This window comes from Haemorhous mexicanus, chromosome 1 (genome assembly GCF_027477595.1).
Source record: "Haemorhous mexicanus isolate bHaeMex1 chromosome 1, bHaeMex1.pri, whole genome shotgun sequence".
Taxonomy (NCBI): Eukaryota; Metazoa; Chordata; class Aves; order Passeriformes; family Fringillidae; genus Haemorhous; species Haemorhous mexicanus.
Window position 1 is genome coordinate 768689 of NC_082341.1, and position 22124 is coordinate 790812.

At 58.3% G+C, this 22124-nt stretch overlaps 2 protein-coding genes across 13 annotated transcripts in view; one reads left to right on the plus strand and one right to left on the minus strand.

The window, feature by feature from the left end:
* The window catches only part of DHX30 (DExH-box helicase 30), a 31678-nt gene extending 16908 nt beyond the window's left edge, over nucleotides 1–14770 (plus strand). For all 3 annotated transcript variants that reach the window (XM_059870769.1, XM_059870607.1, XM_059870677.1), the window contains 16 exons: nucleotides 778–1133; nucleotides 1789–1915; nucleotides 2904–3053; nucleotides 3537–3689; nucleotides 4455–5276; nucleotides 6407–6485; nucleotides 7377–7481; nucleotides 8488–8663; nucleotides 9897–10103; nucleotides 10421–10502; nucleotides 11011–11204; nucleotides 11278–11437; nucleotides 11675–11832; nucleotides 12284–12387; nucleotides 12467–12606; nucleotides 13109–14770. In XM_059870769.1, coding sequence (XP_059726752.1) covers nucleotides 778–1133; nucleotides 1789–1915; nucleotides 2904–3053; nucleotides 3537–3689; nucleotides 4455–5276; nucleotides 6407–6485; nucleotides 7377–7481; nucleotides 8488–8663; nucleotides 9897–10103; nucleotides 10421–10502; nucleotides 11011–11204; nucleotides 11278–11437; nucleotides 11675–11832; nucleotides 12284–12387; nucleotides 12467–12606; nucleotides 13109–13344 — 3249 coding nt within the window. In that variant the 3' untranslated portion in view covers nucleotides 13345–14770. The remainder of the gene's footprint in view (nucleotides 1–777; nucleotides 1134–1788; nucleotides 1916–2903; nucleotides 3054–3536; nucleotides 3690–4454; nucleotides 5277–6406; nucleotides 6486–7376; nucleotides 7482–8487; nucleotides 8664–9896; nucleotides 10104–10420; nucleotides 10503–11010; nucleotides 11205–11277; nucleotides 11438–11674; nucleotides 11833–12283; nucleotides 12388–12466; nucleotides 12607–13108) is intronic.
* Nucleotides 14771–19085: 4315 nt separating this feature from the next.
* MAP4 (microtubule associated protein 4) overlaps nucleotides 19086–22124 on the minus strand; it is a 148536-nt gene continuing 145497 nt past the window's right edge. For 9 of the 10 annotated variants that reach the window (XM_059869756.1, XM_059869604.1, XM_059869913.1 and 6 more), the window contains 2 exons: nucleotides 21090–21267; nucleotides 19086–20931 (listed from right to left, as the gene is read on the minus strand). In XM_059869756.1, the coding sequence (XP_059725739.1) occupies nucleotides 20924–20931; nucleotides 21090–21267 (186 nt within the window). In that variant the 3' untranslated portion in view covers nucleotides 19086–20923. The remainder of the gene's footprint in view (nucleotides 20932–21089; nucleotides 21268–22124) is intronic. The other variant, XM_059869524.1, reaches the window with a different exon arrangement.

Below are 22124 nucleotides of genomic sequence, written 5' to 3' on the forward strand. Positions count from 1 at the left end.
AGCTACAAATAATGCCTAAAAAGTCATCAGTTCAAGAAAATTAATAGTGTCTAATTAGTGCAGAGAGTGAATATGGAGGCTTTGAGTAGAACAGCGAGACAGGTGAACTTTGGTGTCTTAGGCACTCCCACAGCACAAAATAATACAGCTTTTTCTAATACATTAAGGCCATTAAATGGCCTACAACTGTAACTTTTAATTTATTAAAATTAAACCTAGAACTTATTGCAGCAGTCTGGTAATTTCGAAATGGTGTGTGCTGCACTCTGGATATGTCTGGAGCTTCCTGCAAGGTTCAGTCCTAAATGTTGATGGTGGGAGAGTTTTTAATTACTGCAGGCTTGCTCCAGCACCTGTCAGGTTAGGGACATTTTCCTGCTGCTTGTACAAATAACTGTTCCTGGGAAATGGAAGGAGATGACCCATTCCCTGAATTCTCACCCTGTATTGTCCCAGATTATGCTAGTTCAGACTAGCCTTCCCAAAAAAGATGCATTTCCTGCTCTGAGGGTGCTTTCAAAACTTGAGGGTGCTGAATATAGCCAAGAGTTTGTAAAACCCCAGTAAATCCTGGCCCACCATTCTAAGGAGCTGTGTGGGGCTGGGAGCCATACCCTGGGAAGGGAGGGCAGGGACCTGATTCCCCTTGGGACACAGCAGTGGTGGGGGAACGTTCAGAGCTCCTGCAAGTGCCTGTCCTCGCTCTGTCTGTGGGGAAGGAGGGGGCCCGTGCCCAGCAGGGTGTGGGTTCCCAGAGCTGCCCTGTCTCTCCTGCAGGGCTGGGGCTTGCTGGGCCCCCGGAACGAGCTCTTCGACGCGGCCAAGTACCGGCTGCTGGCCGAGCAGCTGGGCTGTCCCGACGAGCGCTGGTGCTCCGAGGGCAAGTGGCGCTCCAAGTCCGGGCCCTCCCTCGCCGACCTGTCCACCTGCTGGCGCCGCATGGAGCCCGACGATGCCATCCAGCCCATGGAGCAGGGCAGGATGCCCAAAGCCATGAGGAGGGAGGAGCTGGAGGAAGGGGAGCTGGAGGAGGGGGAGCTGGAGGAGGGGGAGCTGGAGGAGGAGGCCATCGATGTCTCGGACTACCTGCCCATGGCACACCAGGACGCCCGCACCCCCGGCAGAGACGCCAGGTGGGTCTGGCTGGGAATGCTGAGCCAGGGCAGAGGGAAGGGAGGGTTTTCCTGTGCCTGGGGAGGGCTGGAGATGGGCCAAAGGAATAGTGGGGCAGCCTGGTCTGGTACCTGGCTGCCATCCAGGGAATGCATAGACTTGTTCCCTGCAGCTCTGCCCTCTGGAGAGACTGCTGCCAGTCTTGTTACCTGCCCGATTCCTCTGTGCCTCAGGGCATTTCCATCCCCAGCAATGGTGCATGTGCACTTACACCAGATTTTGACCACCCCGGTTTTGAGGGCAATGTTAAATCTGCTCCCTTCCATCCCCAGTGCAGGAGCAAGATCTGTAAGAGATGTAGGTGATAGTGGTTATTTCTGTGATGTGTTTTTTAAATTCAGAATTATTTATTAATTAAATCTGTCTTGATCTGTTGATGCCATCTGGTTTGTAGCCTTGGTGTGAAGGTCCGATCCCTCAGTAGTAGGTGGCTTTGCTGGGCTGGGTGGTTGTGATTGACAGATTTTAGTACCAGGGGACAGCAGGACTCTGCCCATGACCAGAATTACCTGGGCTTTAGCCAAGTAGTTTCAGAGTTCAGTAGCACTCATGGAGTGAGGCAGGTCTGAGCCAAGTGGGCATTTGCACATCCAGCTCTACTCTTGTCCCATGCAGCCGAGGGGGGAGTTCCATTGAAATGACAGACGACAACACTGCCATCCGTGCCCTGACGCAGTTCCCACTTCCCAAAAACCTCCTGGCCCAAGTGATTCAGATTGCAACCTCTTCCTCCACAGTCAAGGTAAGGTGCTGTCTGACCCCTGCCAGGGAAAAAGCTCGGGAGCTCCAACTGGAATCACTTTGCATGCTTTCTTTGGGCAGCAGAGCTGGGGAGAGGAGAGAAGGTAAAACTAGGCCTAGAGAAATCAGTGTGAACAGCAAAGGAAAGACCTTGTGATGAGAGCTGAGGGAATGTCTTAACAGAACCCTGAGGAATGTTGCTCCTGAGGCCAGGGCAGTGGAGGAGCTGCTATCTGAATGAAGGATTTTCTAAGGTTTCCTTTCTCCATGTACCTGCAACAAGCACAAGTTTGTGTTGCTGGGAGCGATGTGTAACTTCTGTGCTGATAGAATCTTTCCACAGCTCCATTCTTGCCCGTATCTGGTGATCCTCCTTCCCAGGATGTGTCACCCACCTCCCAGAGCTCGAGTGCTCAGCAGAAAGGAGCTGAGCTCCACCCTGAGGCTCTCAGGATGTTCCCCACAGTTGTCTGCTCTCACTTTGGCTTAGACAGCGCCTTGTGAGCTGGGGTGTGGAGTTCAGTGCAGTAACCTCCTTCTAGTGCTCCATTGAAAAAAATCCAACAAAATCCAACAAGTTCAGCAAAAAAACCCATGGTGAAAGGTCAGAGGGGCCACACAAGGCATGGCTGAGGTCACTGGGTTGGCTCAACTGGAGCAGAGCAGACTGAGGGCAGAGCTCAGCAAGGGCTGCAGCTCCTCCCAAGGGACAGCTCCAATCTCCCTGTGACAGGGACAGGACCCAGGGAACAGCTGGAGCTGGGCCAGGGCAGGTTTAGGTTGAAGATCAGGGAAGGTTCTTCCCCAGAGGACGCTGGGCACTGCCCAGGCTCCCCAGGGAACAGGCACAGCCCCGAGGCTGCCAGAGCACCAGGAGCATTTGAACAGCGCTCCCAGGCACAGGTGGGGCTGTTGGGGTGTCTGTGCAGGGCCAGGGCAGGGCTGGCTGGTCCCTGCTGTCCCACGGAGCCGCGCTGTCGTTCCTGCAGGAGTACATGCAGTTCCGCACGGTGGGCACCAAGACCAAGATCTGCAAGCTGACGCTGCGCTGGCCCTGCCCCATGACCTTCGCTGCCAAGGGCCGGCGCAAGGTGGAGGCCGAGAACAAGGCAGCAGCTCTGGCCTGCCAGAAGCTGAAGGTGAGTGCCCCTGGCTGCTGCATCCCCTGGGCATGTGCCTCTGGATACAGGCTCCTCCTGCCTCACTCGCTGGCTTTGAGCCTGCCAGGGGATGCTGGAAATGTCCTGAGCTTTGACTTGTGTAATGAGCTAATGCTTAATGAGCTAATGCTTAATAAACATCTATTTCCAAACCTTGGGATTCACAGCATGCCACAACCACAGCAAGGGACTCAACAAGAGGGTTTTGCAGTCATGGCTGCTGTTCCTCTGATGGGTCTGCTTGAGACCTTGCAGGTGTAGTATTAGGGCAGGTGGTTGGTTCTGGTGTGTCTGGTCCTCCAGAGTTGGAGTGGGATCATGTCTGGTTTCCTGCTGTGGCAAGAAAAGCAGGAATTGGTGGGTTTGGGATGGTAAGCAGTTGGCCTATCCAAGTGCTCTGTATTGCAGCCCTTGGTGTGAGCAGCCTCAGACCTGATGGTGTTGTTTGCCTGTTTTCTGCAGAGCCTTGGCCTGGTGGACAAGAACAACAACCCCCTGAGCCATGCCATGTACAACATGACTTCCCTGAGGGAGCTGGGTGAGAACCAGAGGAAGCCCTGCCACATCAAAGTCCCTGAGGCCACCCTGCGCAAGATTGAGAACTACCTGAACCACGTAAGGCTCAGCCCCCTGAGGCTCCCCTGTGCCTGATCCCTTCTCACTTCAGGAATTGGATGTGTTTGAAAGCTTCCTGTCAGAATGTTGAGGGAATTAATGGTTTGATTGTTGCCACAAAACCTGTTCACTGTCTGCTGCCCTTTGGGGAAGGAAGACCCTTTCTGGGCAGTGGCCTTCCCTTTTGGAAGACTCTGGGATTCTTAAGGTTGAATCCAAAAGATGTGATTGATTAAAAGTTCAGCAACTTTTAATCCAATGAACATCTGGGCCAATGCTTTGATTTGTGTTCTAGACAATTCCTGACCTCTTACTCCTTGTAGTTCTTCCTGTGGGATGTGGGACTTCAGTTTTTTCTTTTGCCAAGACAGAATATTTCTGACTTAGCCAAAAGCTTGTGTTTTGCATAAGTTATGTGTCTGGGTGGTGGTGTAACTTGATGGTTTCCAAAAGTTGTCTTTGAGGGGCTGTTGCATTGCATTGCTGAAGTTACTGGTCTGTGCCTGTCAGTTCAGGCAGCAGCACTAATACCCCTCCTAAAATAGGGAATGCAGCAAGGAGCACATAGGGGGCTGCCCAAATTAGTTCTCACTTTAAATAACCTCAGTTCAGAACATGACTGAGTTACCCAGGATCTGAGGAGACCTTGGCACAGCCTTGGCCAAGCAGACTGGCTGAGTCTGTTGCAGGCACTTGTTCCTTTCTGTCCTTCTCAAGAGCAGCACTAACCTTGCTGTCCTTGCCTGCTTCCTCCCCCTCTCCCAGTATCCCGTGGACATCAGGGAGTCCAGGCCCAGGATTGCTGATGACATGATGAACCTGACCAAGGAATCTGGTGCCATCAGCGACGCCATCACAGGGAAGACCTACATCCCCATGCTGGAAGCAGAGGAAGTGCGCCTTAGCCAGAACCTGCTGGCCCTCTGGAAAAGGAGAGGAGCCTCCTGGCAGGAGAGCCACCCACTGCCAGTAGACCCTCACAAGGACACCATCCTGTCAGCCATCGAGCAGAACCCCGTGGTGGTGATAGCGGGAGACACGGGCTGCGGGAAGACCACGCGCATCCCGCAGCTGCTGCTGGAGCACTACATCCTGGAGGGCCGCGGCGCGCGCTGCAACGTGGTCATCACCCAGCCCCGCCGCATCAGCGCCATCTCGGTCGCCCAGCGCGTGGCGCAGGAGCTGGGGCCCAACATGAGGAAGAACGTGGGCTACCAGGTGCGGCTGGAGAGCAAGCCCCCTGCCCGGGGAGGGGCCCTGCTCTTCTGCACCGTGGGCATCCTGCTCAGGAAGCTGCAGGGCAACCCCAGCCTGGAGGGCGTCAGCCACGTCGTGGTGGACGAGGTGCACGAGCGGGACGTGAACACGGATTTCCTGCTCATCCTGCTCAAAGGCATCCAGAAGCTGAACCCTGACCTGCGCCTGGTGCTCATGAGCGCCACGGGGGACAACCAGCGCTTCTCCCACTACTTTGGGGATTGCCCCGTGGTCAAGGTGCCGGGCTTCATGTACCCGGTGAAGGAATACTACCTGGAGGAGATCCTGGCCAAGCTGGGCCGGCACCGGCACCGGCACTACGAGATCAAGGTGGGTGTGCAGCCGGGGGGAAGCTGTCCCCATGGATGGGGCACTGGCTTCTGGCCTGTCAGCAGGGGGACAGTTCAGGCCTGGGACTGCTCCTGCTTCCCTGTGGCTGTTGGACACTGTTTGGTTAGCTTTAACTCCATGCCAGTCCTCCTGAGGTGAAGTCAGCTTAGTAGAACCCCAGAGTATTTTGATTAAATTATACATAAAGATGACTTTGCGTTGGGGTCAAGTTGCTTTTGTCTCCCTTTAATGGGAAGTTTGATGTTTGAGTAGGCTGAGAGTTCATTGCTGTGTGTACATAGACACAGAGTTGAATGTTTGCACACCCCTTAGGCAAGCCTGGCCTAGGACTGGGATGGTTGTGGCTTCCAGCACTGTTACCTCAGTGCTCACCGTCCTGCATGACTGAATTCCCTGATTGCTGCTTTCTGCAGCTTGTCTGACCCTCTGGAAAATGCCCTCCAGACATGTGCAGTGCTCTGGGTAATCCTACACCAGTGGTGGGTCATGGAGTCACACAGTCACAGAGGTTGGCCAGACGTTTTCTGGTCCAACCAGCTGGTCTGGAGTTTGTCAGCCCATTTTTCCAGCCTGTAGAGGTCCCTCCCTGTGGCTGAGCAAGTGTCTGGAGTATCAGCCACTTTTCCCGGTCCTGGATCATCAGCAAACTTGCTTGAGGTATCCCATTGCCTCTAGGGCATTCTTCCCGTTTCTGTTGTGGCAGGGATTTTATCTGAGCTTTAATAGTGTGTTCCAAAATCCTGAGAGCTACAGAAGCTCCTGCTCGGAGCCTGATGGATTTGAACCCCCAGGTGCATGTGGCAGTTTTGTCCACAAGAATCTTGTGGCAATTCTGTTACTTGTGAGGTGCTGTGCAGCAGAGGTGCACAGATCTGGACATTGGGAAGGGACTGTGCATTCTCTCTGCACAGCAGGGAAACTGGCAGCACTTGTGACCAGAGCAGGCTCCAGATGGAGCCCAGACCAGGCTCCTGGCTCCAGGTCCTGCGCAGGCTGTCCAAGTGAGGCATTTGCTGGCTGCAGAGGGTGCTTTGCAGTGCCCCTGTGCCGTGCTGACACCCCCCGTGCTGTGCTGACACCCCCTGAGCCCCCTGTCCTGTCCTTCCCAGCAATCCGACGATGAGTGCGTCCTTGACCTTGACCTGATCACCGACCTCGTGCTGCAGATCGATGCTCACGGAGAGCCAGGTGGGTCCTGCCTCGCCCCGAGCTCTTCTTCTGCTGGGGGGAGAGAAGGGGAACCCCTCCAGAGCCTTTGCAGAGACACCACAATGCTGAGCCTCCTGCAAGGGCTCCTTGAATTCCTGCTGGTCCAAGTGGTCTCGAGCCATGTGGCACGAGCAAATTACAAGTCTTTAGCTAAGACAGGGTTGTAGGAAATCAGGGCAGCCCCGACAAAGGGAGGAATGATGAGGAGGACTTTATTGATATTAGATATTATATTATATTATTTTATACTCTATTATACTATATTACACTGAATCTGTGTAAGTATTTAACTCTACTGACTAGAATTTTGTGACTGTCTCTTGACCGACAGTCTGGACATGCACTTGGCCCTGATAGGCCAAGGAAATAAAACACTTATCACTTTGAGTAAACAATCTCTATCTCTCTTATCTCTACATTCTGCTTTGGCACAGCACAGGTGCAGCAAATGGGAATTGTTTTCTCTTTCTCTGAAGTTCCTCGCTGCGATTCCTAGAAAATATCCTTAAGAAGTTGTGCCTTGCTTTTCTCTGTAAAAGAAGTGTAGCTACACAGGGTTGGACTCCTCAGTGTCCTGGGCAGCTGTTCCAAGACTTGTCAGGGCTCCAGCACTGGCAGCCTTGTGCTGCATAATTACCTTTTCTATTGGAGCCCCATCCCGGTCAAATACCCTTGCCTGGAAGGTGATGTGTTTGGGAAGGAGGCAGGACTCTCAGGTGACTTCGGGAGATTTAAGTGTTTCAAAGCTCGTGGATATTCACTGTCAAACTCCAGGTGGCCTGGTAGCTTTCTGCCCTGGAAATGTGTGTCTCCAGCTGGGGAAAAGCACTTGGATTTAGAGGCTGTGTGTTCTTAACTGGTGTGTTCCAGGTGGGATCCTGTGCTTCCTCCCTGGCTGGCAGGAGATCAAAGGGGTGCAGCAGCGGCTGCTGGAGATGCTGGGCTCGCAGAACAGCCGCTACCTCGTCTTGCCAGGTGAGAGGGCAGGGCCAGCTCCTTCTTCCCAGGATTTGGGAGAATCTGGGACAGTTGGCTTGATGTGCCCCTTCAGCTTTGCTCTGCTACAGAGCTGGTGAGCTTTGATGTCCCAGCTGTGTAATGGTGAGTGGTAAGTATGAGTAACTCCTCCTAGCAGGGGCTGAGTAACTCCTGTGTGTGATCAAAGAGAGTGGCTTCCCATTTGCCTCCAGCAATTTGGAATTAGGCAAGGGGAAGGCAGCTCAATTCTGCACTGCTGTAGCTGCACGCTGAGCCTGCCCAGAAAAGATCTCAGGACCTGTTCCGTGGGATGCAGGTGGACTCTGGAGCTGAGCTTTGATCCGTGAATTTAACATTCCTTGCCCCAGGAGGAAATTTACAACAAAAGCCAGCTTTGCTCTGCAAAGTTCTTAAGGGTTTTGGCATTTTTTGTTTGTTTTTGAGCAGCTCTGCCTATTCAGTGTCAAACCAGGCGAGGCAGGAGCAGAGTTTTGAGCAGCTGGGCTGTTAATGAGTGCAGGTGTAGTTTGGTGGAAAGTGCCTGCTGTCCTCTGCCCCGCCGTGCTATGCCAGGAATTCCTGTGTGTGCTGAGCTGTGGCAGGGAAAGCTGGGACACGGGACAGCCATGGGCCCTCCATGAGAACCACTTCTGACAGAGTGGGCCCGTGTGGCAGTGACAATCCCTGCCCCAAGGGACTTCTGAGGAGGGGCAGCTGCAGAACTGGACTGTGGGAGGGAGTGGGATTTCTGCCAGGGATATTCCTGGGGTGCCACCAGGCTCTGGGACAGGAGGTGAGCAGAGCTCCTGCTGCTGCTGAGCCACAGGTTGAAACAGCTGAAATGAGGCCTTCTCAAATGACTTGTGGGAAATTTTTCCTGGGCTCTGGCTGGCGGGAAGCTGCTGGCTGTGCCCACTGGCTGCTGGTGTCCCCATTTCTGCGAGAGGTGACGGTACAAGGAGAAGCTCAGCTGGGCGGGTCTGACTCTGGTTTGGTTTCCCAGTGCACTCCAACATCCCCATGATGGACCAGCAGAACATCTTCCAGAGGCCTCCACCAGGTGTCAGGAAGATTGTCCTGGCCACCAACATCGCGGAGACCTCCATCACCATCAACGACATCGTGCACGTGGTGGACAGCGGCACGCACAAGGAGGAGCGCTACGACCTCAAGACCAAGGTACTGCTGCCGTGCTGCCTCTGACTCACTGGGGCACTCTGGAGCAGAGGGCTGTGCTCAGACGAGTATTTGAGGTGCCATTAATGGCATGATGGAGCTGCTTCCCATTTGGCCCCTGGGGCACAGGCGTTGTGTTGTTTGGGGAGAGTGTTTGACTCCTCATCAGCGTTTGCTGTGTCCAAACTCTGGGCCAGGCTCCCCATCAAATTCTGTTTTTTCAAACAAATTTAAGGCACGTCCTACCCCCTTCCCAACTCTGTTTCACCATAGAACACTGGTAGCTTTTCTGTTTGCTTTCAGCCTTTTTCTACGGTTTCATCAAAAACGTTTTGCTGGCCCTCACAGGGCAGCCCTGACCTGTTAGATCCTGCTCCTGTTTCCAGCTCTCCTGGCCTAATCCCTGTTCCTCAGCTTTTCAAGGGGGATCTGCTGCCCCCTGGCCCGTTCCTGGCAGTGCTGGGCCCTGAGCCTGGGAAGGCTCTTGTTTGTACCCCTTTGCAACAAAGTGAAGGCAACTGTGCTGCTGTTGCTGTTGGGAAAAGGAATTGTGGCAACATCCCTCTGCCCTTGTTCTAGAACATCATCTCCCAGGGCCAATCACACCTTGGAGGAGTTCTGGTTTAAACCCAGCCCTCTGGTTGGATTACTTGCCCAGTTTTATCCCAGTGCAGAATGCAGACCCCGAGGCAGGGCTGGGATGGGGACCCTGGGATGGGACAGGGACAGGTGTCCAGCAGGTGGCATCTGGGTCCCATCCATGCAGCCCCGGAGCTGCTGCTGGACAGAGGCCGGCGCTGCACGAGGCAGGAGAGTGGGAAAGGCTTTCCTGGCCCTTTGGGAACGTTTATCACTCGTGAGAGTCTCAGTTCTCTTGGCTGGGAGGAAAGATGGCAAAGGGAGGGACTTTGGGTATGGACCTGGAATGACAGGACAAGAGGGAATGGCTTCCACTGCCAGAGGGCAGGGTTAGATGGGATAGTGAGAAGGAATTCTTGGCTGTGAGGGTGGGGAGGGGCTGGAATGGATTTTCCAGAGCAGCTGTGGCTGCCCCTGGATCCCTGGCAGTGCCCAAGGCCAGGCTGGGCAGGGCTTGGAGCAGCCTGGGACAGTGGGAGGTGTCCCTGCCATGGCAGGGGCAGAACAGGATGGGCTTTAAGCCCAAAGCAGTCTGGGGTTGCATGCTTTGAGCAGGCCAGAGCTGTGGGAGCGCTCAGCCTGCTGCTGTCCCCACAGGTGTCCTGCCTGGAGACCGTGTGGGTGTCCAAGTCCAACGTGGTGCAGCGGCGCGGGCGCGCCGGGCGCTGCCAGTCGGGATTCGCCTACCACCTGTTCCCGCGCAGCCGCCTGGACAAGATGCCCACGTACCAGGTGCCCGAGATCCTGCGCACGCCCCTGGAGAACCTGGTGGTGCAGGCCAAGATCCATATGCCAGAGAAAACGGTGAGCAAGAGAAAACGGTGAGCACGGCACTGCCTGCGGGGACTGGGGGGTTCGTGGAGCCCCGGGGCAGGAGCGGGCAGAACCCAGAGTGCTTTGCTGAACATGGCGCTGTCCAGGGAAGTTCAGAGCAGGAAATGTGTGGATCCCTGAGATCACAGAGTGTGTCTGGAAGCTTGAAGGAATGGAGAGGTCTGAGTCATATCCCTGGAGACAGACAAAGAGGGAACTGTGCTGCAGTCTGGGTTCCTGAAGGCTCTCACAGCTGAATGGGAAACTGGCTCACTTTTTCCCTCTTCCCTTCCCCTGCTGTGTTGCAGGCAGTTGAATTTCTCTCCAAGGCTCTGGACAGCCCTGACATCAAAGCTGTGGATGAAGCCGTGATCTTGCTGCAGGAGATTGGTGAGTTAATTCTGTGTCATGGAAACATGTTTGCTGTCTTAGCATGGCAATGGGACTTGGCACAGGCTGCTGTGGGGCAGACTGGGCGGATTGTCCCTGGATGAGGATAGGAGTTGACAGTGACTTCCCCAAACCATGTGCCCTATGCTGTTTTATTTCCCACATTGCTTTGCTTAAAATTTTGGGTTAACCTTCCAAGGTTTAAAAAATAAAGGGGAGGCTACAGAAGGAAGTGGTGATCTGGAGTTCAGAGGTGGGGGACAGAAGGAGGGGAAGTGGTGATCTGGAGTTCAGGGCTGGGCCTTGTGGGTGCTCCTGTGGCTGTGACAGCTGTTCTGTGTCCTGAGCTCAGTTAGACCTGGGGGGTTCTGGGTGCTTCCTGCAGGCCCCTGTCCCTGTGCCTCTTGTGGAGGTCACCCCAGATCTTCCCAGCCGTGGCAGTTCCCCCTCCCCTGTTTTGGCCGCGCTGGGAGCTGATGGATGTGCCACACGGGTGGCTCTCCTGCAGGAGTGCTGGACCAGCGGGAAGCGCTGACCACTCTGGGCAAGCGCCTGGCGCAGATCTCCACGGACCCTCGGCTGGCCAAGGCCATCGTCCTGGCCTCCATCTACCGCTGCCTGCACCCGCTGCTGGTCATTGTGTCGTGCCTGACGCGGGACCCCTTCAGCAGCAGCCTGCAGAACCGCGCCGAGGTGGACAAGGTGAGGAGCCCCCCGGCACGGGGCGGGAGCTGGCCCGGGGGCTGCCCGTGGCTCAGCTGTGTCCCTGTCCCAGGCCAAGGCCGTGCTGAGCCGGGAGAGCGGCAGTGACCACCTGGCCTTCGTGCGGGCGGTGGCGGGCTGGGAGGAGGTGCTGCGGCGCAGGGACAGCCGTGCCAGGGACAACTACCTGCAGGACTACTACCTGTACGGGCCCAGCCTGCGCTTCATCAACGGTGAGTGCAGAGCCACCCCGCCCCTCCCCTGGCCCCAGGCGGCTGCTGCACAGGGAGGGACACGGGGCACAAATGGGCTGTGCTGGGCTGGTGACCCTGGGATCGGGCAGGGTCTGGCTTTGGCCCAGGACAGGTCTCCTGTCCCAGCCCGGGCTGGTGCTGCCCTGCTGAGGTGACTCATTCCATGGAGGGAAGGAGAGGGTGAATCTCATCCCTGGGGCTGTCTCCTCCCTCCAGGCCTTGTCAAGCAGTTCTCTGAGAACCTCTATGAAGCCTTCCTGGTGTCATCCCCGTCTGACTGTACCATGCCCTCGTCCGTGTGTAACCAGTACAGTGAGGAGGAGGAACTGGTCAAGGGTGTCCTCATGGCTGGGCTCTACCCCAACCTCATCCAGGTACTGGCACTGCCATCGCTCTGCAGGGATGGCTGTCACAGCAGGTGGCACCGGGAAGTGCTGAGGTGCCAGAGAAGCTTCTGCTCTCTTGGGAATGAGTGTCCAAGCGAGGTGTCCTGCCCTGGCCTCCAGCCTGTGCTCCAGTGCTGTCCCTGATCCCCACTCACGAGGAGTGGCCACCCCAGCTTGTGTGGGTCCATGTTTAGGTTCTCATCACTGGGTTTGGGAGCCATTGAAGTGGCATTTTTCTCCTGTTGGCTGCCTGAGGTGGCATCTCCCTCCTTCTGCTTGCAGTGGTACTGAGTGACTGTTAGGTGTGGTCACCCCAGGAATGCTCCACTAACTCAGGGAGCTCCTGGGAGTGGAGGGACATCATCCCCCTCCCCTTGCCAGAGGGGGGCTGTGGCTGTCAGGGCTGGTGCAGGTGTGTGACAGTCCCCTCCCATGGCAGGTGAGACAAGGCAAGGTGACACGCCAGGGGAAGTTCAAGCCCAACAGTTACGCGTACCGGACCAAGGCCGGCACCGTGCTGCTGCACAAGTCCACCATCAACAGGTGGGTGATGGGGAGGGGGGGTCCCATGGGGCAGTGGCCGTGCCAGGGCCTGGCCAGGCTGACAGAGCTGCTCCTGCAGGGAGGCATCCAAGCTCTACAGCCGCTGGCTCACCTACTTCATGGCCGTCAAGTCCAACGGCGGCGTCTTCGTGCGCGACTCGTCGCAGGTGCACCCGCTGGCCGTGCTGCTCATGACTGACACCGACATCCACGTGCGAGGTGAGTGCTCGGGGCACCCAGCCTGCTCCAGCTGCTCCCTGGCCCCAGTTCCTGCTTCCCGAGGCTCTCGGGCTGGGCACGCGTTGCTGTGGCAGGGCCACAGAGGTGATGGTTTGTGAGCTGTTCCCAGCTGCTGCTCTGCAGGGAGACAAAGCCAGCCCCGGCAGGCTGAGCCTTAGGGCTGTGCCTGATCATCCTGGGGGAAGGAGCTGAGCTGGCAAGATCCCACTTGTCCCTGGGGATGTGTCTGTTCAGCCCGTGGGGTTTTGGCAGTGCAGCAGTCTGTCTCTAGCCCACGAGCTCAGCAGGGCTATGCCATCGGTCACCTGTGGGAAAGCAGGAGGATCCCAGTGTGTGCTCAGAGCTGCCTGGCTTTTGTGGAGCTGTCGGCCCAGCTGAGTCCCCGGACCGGCTGAAAGGAGCGTGGGGAGGAGCTGCCTGGGGGGCGGCGGAGGAGCCCCAGCAGCCCCGTTCCCCTCACGCGCTCTCCCTCCCCCCCAAGATGACGGCTGGCGAGCGACGGTGTCCCTGACGGACAGCGACCTGCTGGTGCTGGAGGGGGACTCCTACACCATCCGCCTGCTGCGCGACTTCCGCGTGTCCCTCTCCAAGATGGTGGAGACGTGCCTGTGCTACGAGATGGCCGCGATCCCCGGGGACCTGCACCACCAGCACAGCCAACTGCTCGACATCCTGGTGGATCTGCTCAAGGGCCCTCCCGGCAGCTTCGGCTCGTAGGCAGAGCTGCAGCCTCGTGTGGGGACTTGTAATTTGTATAAAGATGTTCACAAATGTTTATTTAAATAAAGTTCTATTTATCCCTTGTGAAGTCATCTCTCTCCATCCTAGAAGATTAATGTTGTCTGAATCTCCTGCTGTCGGCTCCGTGCATGGTCACCGCGTGGGAAGAGCAGCGCAGTCCCGCCGGGAATGGACTGGGAGTGCCGACGGACCCCGGCTCGTGGACGCCCGCCCCTCCTCTGCTCGTCCCTGACCGGGAACAAGGCCACGGCTGCTGCGGGCCTCCTCTGCCCCCTCCCCACGGGGCCAGAGCTGCTCCGGGCTCAAGAGGAGGACGGATGTCCCGGCTGTGCCAGGATCGTGGATGCAGCAGCTCCGGCAGGGAGGGGATCGCTGATCGTTGTCTCTCCACGTGGAGGAAGCCCCGAAGGCGCCGGATGGAGAGGAATTCCACGCGGGATCCGAGGGGCCCTGCCAGCCCCAGCACAGTCGTGGCGTCTGAGTGTGAGATGTGACTCGTCCTTCCCAACCTGCCTGTACTTCTCGTCCTCTTGCGTTGTTCCTATGATTTTTTTTAAATTCCTGTTCTCCCCACGTGGAGGAGGCCGGATCCCTGTCCCTTGTGCAACACAGGACGTGATTGTAGCTGCCAGGCTGCCTGTGAGCGCCGCTCCTGCGGGAAGCCAGGAGCAGAGGCACAAAATCCTTTGTTTTCTATGAACAGGGACCATATTTCTGTGGAAGGAGGATTGCGACAGGCACAGCACTCACTGAGGAATCTGGAGTTTAATCCCAGCTTTGCCTTGGATTCTCTGTCCGAAGAAGACAGTGACCTACCTCACAGGGCTGTTGTGAGGGTCGGGGTTTGTAACGGGAGCCCTCGGGCCCAGGGCTGTGCCCCCCGGGGCCCGGGCTCCTTTCTTTTTATTCCCATTTCTTACGCTCTTTGTACCTGCAGCTGGGAATGGGAGCGAGGCCGTTTCCATGGCCCCCGGGGCCACCCTTTGGTTCTCCCAGTTCTACCATTTAAGTTCTTGCTCATGGGCTTTAGGGCACTGTGGCTGTGCCAGCACAAGGCCCGGGGGGCCCTTCCAAGGCCCCGCTGCCCCCGGCCGTGGGCGGCCCTTGGAGTCCTGCAGCCTGGGGTCACTCCAAACTGCTCATCTTCATTTCACTTGCTTGAGGTTGTCACTATTATTTGACCAGTGTTTGTTTCTTTTGGCCTGTATAATGGGCAGTATGGTTTTCCCTTCCAGCAGGTTTAAAAAAAAAAAAGAAAAAAAAAGACAAAAAAAAAAAAGACTAAGCTATTGTCTAAATGGTTCCGAACTAGTGTGATATTGGGATACTTCCGTGGCTGTTATGTGATACTGGATCTTTTTACAACATAGATTAAAGACAATAAAAAGGGATAGAGTAGGAACTGCCTCTGTCCTCTTCATTCTTCTCTTACTATTTTTTCTGCAAAGGTTGGAATTTTGTGCCTTTCCCTGGGTAGGGAAGAGCAGCAACAGCTGCTTCTCTGCTGGGAGAGGTGCAGAGCTGCCCTGGGGCTGCGAGGGGCTGCAGGGCCATGCTGTGCCCCCACACCAACCCCAGCGGCCACAGGGGGCTGGCACTGAGGGAGGGCTGCTGGGGGGACACGGCCTGGTGCTGCTGGTGCCTGGAGAAAGTAGCCCAGCGTGTCCCAGAGCTGCCCACGCGTGAGGAGGCCAACCCAGGCTGTCCCAGTGCTCCTGTGCCTGTGTCGGGGGCAGCTGAGGGTGGATGGAGCTGGGGCTGTTCGCACAGCGGTGCTCAAGGAGGGGCACAGGAGTGGCTGCTTCAGGCACAGGGACCTGGAACTTGGCTCCCCGTCCTGTTTGGGGTCTCAGGTCAGGTCCAAGCCAAGGTGGGAAACCTTTCCTTTATCTGTGTGAGTGGCCAGGGGCACCTCCAGCTGTGCCAGCTGTTCCAGCTGTGCCATGGGCACCGAGGCTCCCACAGGGCCCACGTCAGCCCAAAGCCCCCTCCCCTCTGAGCCCAGGCTTGCGGAGCAAAGCCAGGGATGGGAATTCTCCTGTGGCTGCAATCAGAGACACCCAAATTCCTTCAGCGCCCTTCTCAGCGCTCTGCCAGCCCCACATCAGGAGCCCCGGGCTGTGCCGCCGCCCCCGCCCGGCCCTCCCGCCCCACAGAGCCACAGCAGCCTGAGGAGGAACATCTAGAAGCTTTATTTCAACCCTTTACAATAGTAAGAATCACAACATCAAGTCAGGAAATGTTGCTAAGGAGACGACGCTCTTACAGCCCCCGGGGAGGGGAGACACAAAGGCAGAAGCAACCGCTGGGCTCCCCCCGGAGCTGCTGTCTCAGGCCGAGCACTGAGCGCCCCTCCCCAGCCCTCGCCTCCCCCACCGCGGCGCAGGGACAGCGGAGTCCCCCTCCTCGGGCCCGCCCTGCAGAGTAATCCTATGACACAAAATAATAATAACACGTCACATTTAGAGAACACGTCACGCGCTGCTCGCGCCTCACAACAGCCCGGTGAGGTAAAATTGAATCCCCCCCACCTTTGCAGATGGGGAAACTGAGGCAGAGAGGTTGAGTGGCTTCCCGAGACCACGGAGGGAGCCGAGGGCCGGGATCGCCCTCCGGGGCTCTGCCCCGAGCCCCCCTGCCCGGCCGCACGCCCCCAGCCCGCGGTCCCTGCGCTCGCTCCTGGCTCGGTGCTCTGCGTGAGGGACAGCGGGGGCTGCGGGCGGCCGGGCGGGGACGGCGAGGGGCGCTGGGGCCTCGTGTGTGATCTCGGCCGGCGGGACCCGTGCGAGGAGGGCGGAAGGCGAGCGCTGCCGGGCTGGGGCTCAGGCGGGAGGGAGGAGGGAGAGCCGGAGCCCCTCAGAGCCCTTTCCATGCTGCTGCTGCCGCCCGGAGCCTCTTTCGCCCCACCCGCCAGCTCCGCGGGCCACGAGGCCTTGGGGGACATTTCCCCTCAGCCTGGAGGCCGCTGGGCCTTGGGGGACATTTCCCCTCAGCCTGGAGGCCGCTCGGCCTTGGGGGACATTTCCCCTCAGCCTGGAGGCTGCTGGGCCCCAGCGCGGCCGCTCAGCCTCAGCAGGGCCGCGGGTACTCGGCCCTGCCCTCAGGGGAGCCCCGTCACCCCGAGGACGCCACCGACACCAAGCTCCAAGAAAAGAAGGAATTCTGCCTAGACACGAACACGCGAGGGTCCCGGGGCCCTTCTCACACACCACACTACGCGGGGACAGCGCGAGGGGCAGCGTAGAAAACTACATTCAGTTTGCGGCCGGGAGCCGAGCGGGAGCCACGCCGGGGCGGCCGCGGCCTCGAGCCCACGAACTCGGTTACTTGAATGTTGCTGTTTAACAGTACAAAAAGCCCAAAGAACTGTGGATGCCACTGATATGCCGGGAGGCGCCGGGCTCCGGCTGCTGCCGGCGGGGGGAGGCTCGGAGGAAGCGCAGCCCCGCCGCGGTGGAGCTCGCACCCGGCCCCGCCGCTTCCCCCCAGCCCTGCGGCAGCGCAGCCCCTCCAGAGCGCCGCTCCTCGCCCTGAGCTCTGCAAAGGCCTTTGCTGAGCATCCTGCCCGGAGCCAGCCACCAACCTGGCCCCGCTCAGCCCCTGCCCAGCCCCCAGTGCCCCCAGTGCGGCCAAAGCCAGGACCCCCGGCGCCTGCTCGGGACAGGAACGTGTACATTCAACTTGCATCTCATTCAGAGCTCAGCTCCTGTTTTCTCCCGGATTTGCTGCTTCCAGACCTCGATGGAGGCACCGGCGCCCGCAGCCCCTTCCCCAGCAGCGTTCAGGTCTCAGCACAACCCAGCTCATCCCACCTCTCCAGACTGGAAACTAAAGTCATTCCCACCACACACGGCTCCTTCCCAGCCTAGCAATATGTACAGCCCCTTCCTCAAAATAAAGTTAAAAAAGAAATCCGTATTAAAACTGAAGCTGTCCTAGAAACACCACGGCAAACTAGTGTATCTGGATTTAGTTAATCAGCTAAACACAGGCACAACAAGTGTTAGAGAAGTGGCACAGTAGCACGGGCCGGGGGCTCAGCTGGGCCGGGGTTTGGGCAGGGACAGCCTGGGCACCGCACGCAGCCACCACCGCCCTGCCGGGGCCGCCCGGCGCTCGGGAAATCATCGGGAACCGGAGAAAAGCAGTGCAGGGAGAGGGTGACTCACTGTCCCTCTGCAGCCGTGCAGGGCTCCTTTGCTTTTTGCAGTCTCAGAAGATAAAGTGCAATGTTGCCAACTTGCCTTCCTCCTGCCGTCCCTGAACCGGGACCAGCTGCCTCCCTTTGCCCGGGGCATCACCTGGGCACCCCGGGAATGTCATCCCGGGACATCCCAGGGAATGTCATCCCGGGACATCCCAGGGAATGTCATCCTGGGGCACCCAGGGAATGTCATCCCAGGACATCCCAGGGAATGCCATCCCAGGACATCCTGGGGCACCCCGGGAATGTCATCCCGGGACATCCCAGGGCATCTCATCCTGGGGCACCCAGGGAATGTCATCCCGGGACATCCCAGGGAATGTCATCCCGGGACATCCCAGGGAATCTCATCCTGGGGCACCCCGGGAATGTCATCCCGGGACATCCCAGGGAATGTCATCCTGGGACATCCCAGGGAATGTCATCCCGGGACATCCCAGGGAATCTCATCCTGGGGCACCCCGGGAATGTCATCCCGGGGCACCTCGGGAATGTCATCCTGGGGCACCCAGGGAATCTCATCCTGGGGCACCCCGGGAATGTCATCCCGGGGCACCTCGGGAATGTCATCCTGGGGCACCCAGGGAATCTCATCCTGGGGCACCCCGGGAATGTCATCCCGGGACATCCCAGGGAATCTCATCCTGGGGCACCCCGGGAATGTCATCCTGGGACATCCCAGGGAATGTCATCCTGGGGCACCCCAGGAATCTCATCCCCGGGCACCTCGGGAATCTCATCCCGGGACATCCCAGGCCACCATCCCTGGGGTGCCCCAGGAAGAGCAGCAAGAGGGACGCGGTGTCTCAGCCTCCACCTCCTCTGCGGTTGCCCACGCACATCTCTGGCTGCTGCCCAGCTCACAGACGCTGCTCCCGGCGCCCCTCCCGGCCGGTGAGCCCGGAGCTCGGCTCCAGCCCTGCACAGGCCACCCCGGCCGCTCGCAGGCTGGCAACCAGGAGGCTCCAGCCTGGGAACCGGGCTCCAGGCTCACCGTCCTGCCGAGGGGCTCACCCTGCTCCTCTCCTCTCCTTTTAATTTTCCCTCAATTCAAGTGTTGGAAAAAAAATCAACCAAACCAAAGGCAAGGCTGCCAAGCTGAAGCTGGTGTGTAGAATTTAGCAGTAAAGAAAGAAGGAAGCGTCACAGGAGGGCAGTGATATATACCGGCACACAGGGAACGAACAGGGCTCCGGGAGCGGGGCCGGCTCCAGCTCCTCCTCCGAGCCGGGGCCGGTGGCGGTGGCTGCTCCGGGAACGCCGGGCACACACGGGGACACACAGGGAGGGCAGGGAGCGACGGCACGGCCGCCTTCCCCGGCTGGGGTCACAGGGATGCGGAGGGGAACGGAGAGGTGGGGAGGAGGAGGAGGAGAAGGAGGAGGAGGAGGAGGAAGAGGAAGGGAAGCACTGGGAGGTCTCTGGGTATATATAACCGCCCCTTTCAGGTGCAAATCTGCATCATTTAAATTTGTATTCAGATGAAAAAGCACTTATGAAACTACCAGACGACTTTGATGCAAACTAGTACATTTTAATGCCATTTTATTAGAAACCATGCAAACTTTAATATAAAAAATACAAGTGCAATAAGAATCTTTGTGTGTAAATACAGATTCCGGGTTATCGTGTCGTTGTTGGCTTCCCAAAGAAATACTCCCACAAGCATGAGAAGCTGTAGGCTTCCCTCTGTCCCCTCCTGGAGCAGCCCCCCTCAGCACACGCCTGGTTCAGTTCTCTTTGATCCCAGTGTTTTTTTTATTCTGCTTGCCTTTTTTTTTTTTTTTCTTTAAATTAGTTTGACCACCCAAGAACACTTTTCTTTTGCTTTGTTTTAATTTATTTACATTTCGTTTCTTTAGTGTCATTTGAAACGAGGAGCTCCAAGAGTGGTTAGATCTCCTTCCTAGTCAGAGCTGCAACTCCCTGGCACCAAGCCTGCCCTGCTGCCCCCCGAGGGCCCGGGCTGCCCCCGGGATGAGCTCCCTGCTCCTGCTGCCCGCACGGCCCTGCTCATCCCGGCGCTCGCTCGGGTCCCCCACCCACCACCCCAAAAACCACACACCCCACACACCCCCACACAGTCCCCACACCCCCACGGACCTGCTGCAGCCTCGGAACTCCCGGCCCGCGCCCTCCTGGCCCCCCCACGGCGCCTCCTGCTCCCTCCAGCCTCGGCCCTGGCAAAACGGGAGAAATCCCAGGGCTCGGCCGTGCCGTTAATAAATAAACCACCTCGGCAGAAGGCACCCCGGGGAGGGCTCCGAGCATCAATTAACACATCTCGAGCACCAACTACACGTCTCGAGGTCAACACAGGCTCCACCTGAGCTCTCACAGCAAGTTTGCCCTTTACACATTCCTGTGCCTTTCGTTCCGGACATGGCTTAATCCCATGAACTCGCTCCATCGTTTTAAAATATTAAAAAGAAAAAACCCCAAACAACAACAAAGAAGTTACAACGGCTGGATATGTCAGTAAGAAGCCAGCACGGCAGCAGCGGTTAAATGTCCCTACTCTCCTACGGGTCGGAAAAGAAGGAAAGAGAAAAGGAAACTTAGCACGGGGTCGAACACGATAAATCATCAACACTTCGTCACAAAGAATAAAAGGTTCAAGTCAACAGTTAAAACAGCCTAACGAGTGTGGAGGGGATTTATCAGCATCCCACAGGCGGCAGAAACTGAAGCGGCGAGGAGGGAAGGGGTTAAAAAAAGAGACAGAAAGAAAGATCACAGCTTATCCCTGTTAACTCGGCCTGGCCTCGAACCCAGGGCTCTGCTCTGCTCTGCCCGCCCTGGCACAGCCGGAGCCGCTCGGGCCGGCCCCGACCGCAGCAACCCTCGAGAGTCCCCGGGCCAGCGGCGGGGCAGGAGAGGGAGGGAGGGACGGAGGGAGGGGAGCCCTGCCCGGCCGCCGAGGGACCCCAGCCCGGGCGGGGCCGAGCGCTCCGGAGCGGCCCGGCCCGAGGAACATCGTCCCCTTCCCACCTAAAGCCAGAGCCGGGTTAAGAGAGCCAAGCTGGGGTCCCCGGGGCGCGGAGCGGGGCCGGGGGTCACAAGCCTTGCTGGGAGGGCGCGGCCGGCGGCGGCAGCGGTGACGGGGAGGCGACGGAGCCCAGGCTGTCGCTGGCGGAGGTGCTACGCCGGGGGCAGGTGCTGCTGGAAAGGGTGGGGGGTTTGGAGACGACGATTTCCGCTCCGTGGTCTGTTCGAGCCTTGGCCTTCGCACGGAACGTCAGCTTGTGAGACTCAATCTGCAGCGACACAAGGGCAGGGGACAAGGGGACACGGGGAGAGGAGGAGACAAGGGACAGGAGGGGAATGGAAGACGATACCATAATGTCATCATTAGATGCCTGGAAGATAAAAGGCAATTTTCTGAATTAAAAGAAAGGCACGACAACCCCGCAGACGTCGCCAGCAGCGGTCGGGGGCTGCGGTGGCAGCGACGCCGCCGTGCCCGGGGCTGCCGGGCTCCCTCCCCCCGGCCCCGGGCGGGGCCCGCGGCACTTACTTGTTTCTTGGATGTGAGTGTCGAGGCTCTGCATTTCCCTTTGGTCGGCGGTGCTGAGGGCGGCCAGGGCCGGCCCCACGCCGTTCTCCCGCAGCGCGGGGGCCGCGGGCAGCGCGCCCGGCCCCGGCCCCGCTCCGTTCGCCGGCGGGAGCTGCGCCGGCTCCGCGCCGCCCTCCGCCTACAATGACAATCGTGGGCACGGGTCAGCAGCCAGGGCGAGGGAAGGGCGCGGGGACGGGAGGGGATGGCAGCGGTGATTCCACTCCTGGGAAAGCAAATCCTGCCCGGCCCTGCGGGGTCTGACGGACCCCGGGGCCCTGGAGCTCCTCCGAGTGCCCTCGGGTCCGCAGCTGAGCTCCCAGACACAGCTGGGCAGCCGGGAACAGCTGGCACAGGGAATGCCAAGGACAAACCCCCGTGTTCTGGGGCCAAGGGCTGGAGTGGGGTCACGGCTGTGACACTGGATCGTGACCTGGGGACACCAGGGGCTGCGGCTGCCCCTGCATCCTTGGATGTGTCCCTGGCCAGGCTGGACAGGGCTTGGGGCACCCTGGGACAGTGGGAGGTGTCCCTGCCATGGCAGGGTGGCACTGGGTGATCCTCAGGGTCCCTCCCATCCCAAACCACTCCAGCATTCCGTGTTCCCAGCACCTGGTGGTCCCAAACCAGCAGGGCCAGGCTCACACAAGGAGCCCCTTTTCCCTCCACGCTGAGCCATGGAGCAGGACTGAGCCCCCAGAGAGAATCCAGAATCCCCTCCTGCTCTGGTCTCACAGCAGAGCTGCTCAGCCCACCTGGAGCCAGCAGCTGTCACTGGGTCTGGAGGAGAGCTGAGCCCTCCTGCCCTTGGAGGGGACTCTGCTGCCCTGGGGGATCCCAGGGCTGACAGATCTCCCTGGAAAGGCCCTGGGACAGCAGCAGCACTGCAGCACAGACACCCAGGGAGGGGAAACACTCCACAATCAGACTGAATCTGAGCTGAGTCCACAATCAGACTGAATCTGAGCAGCTGAGAATCTGGAACTTGGGTAGAAG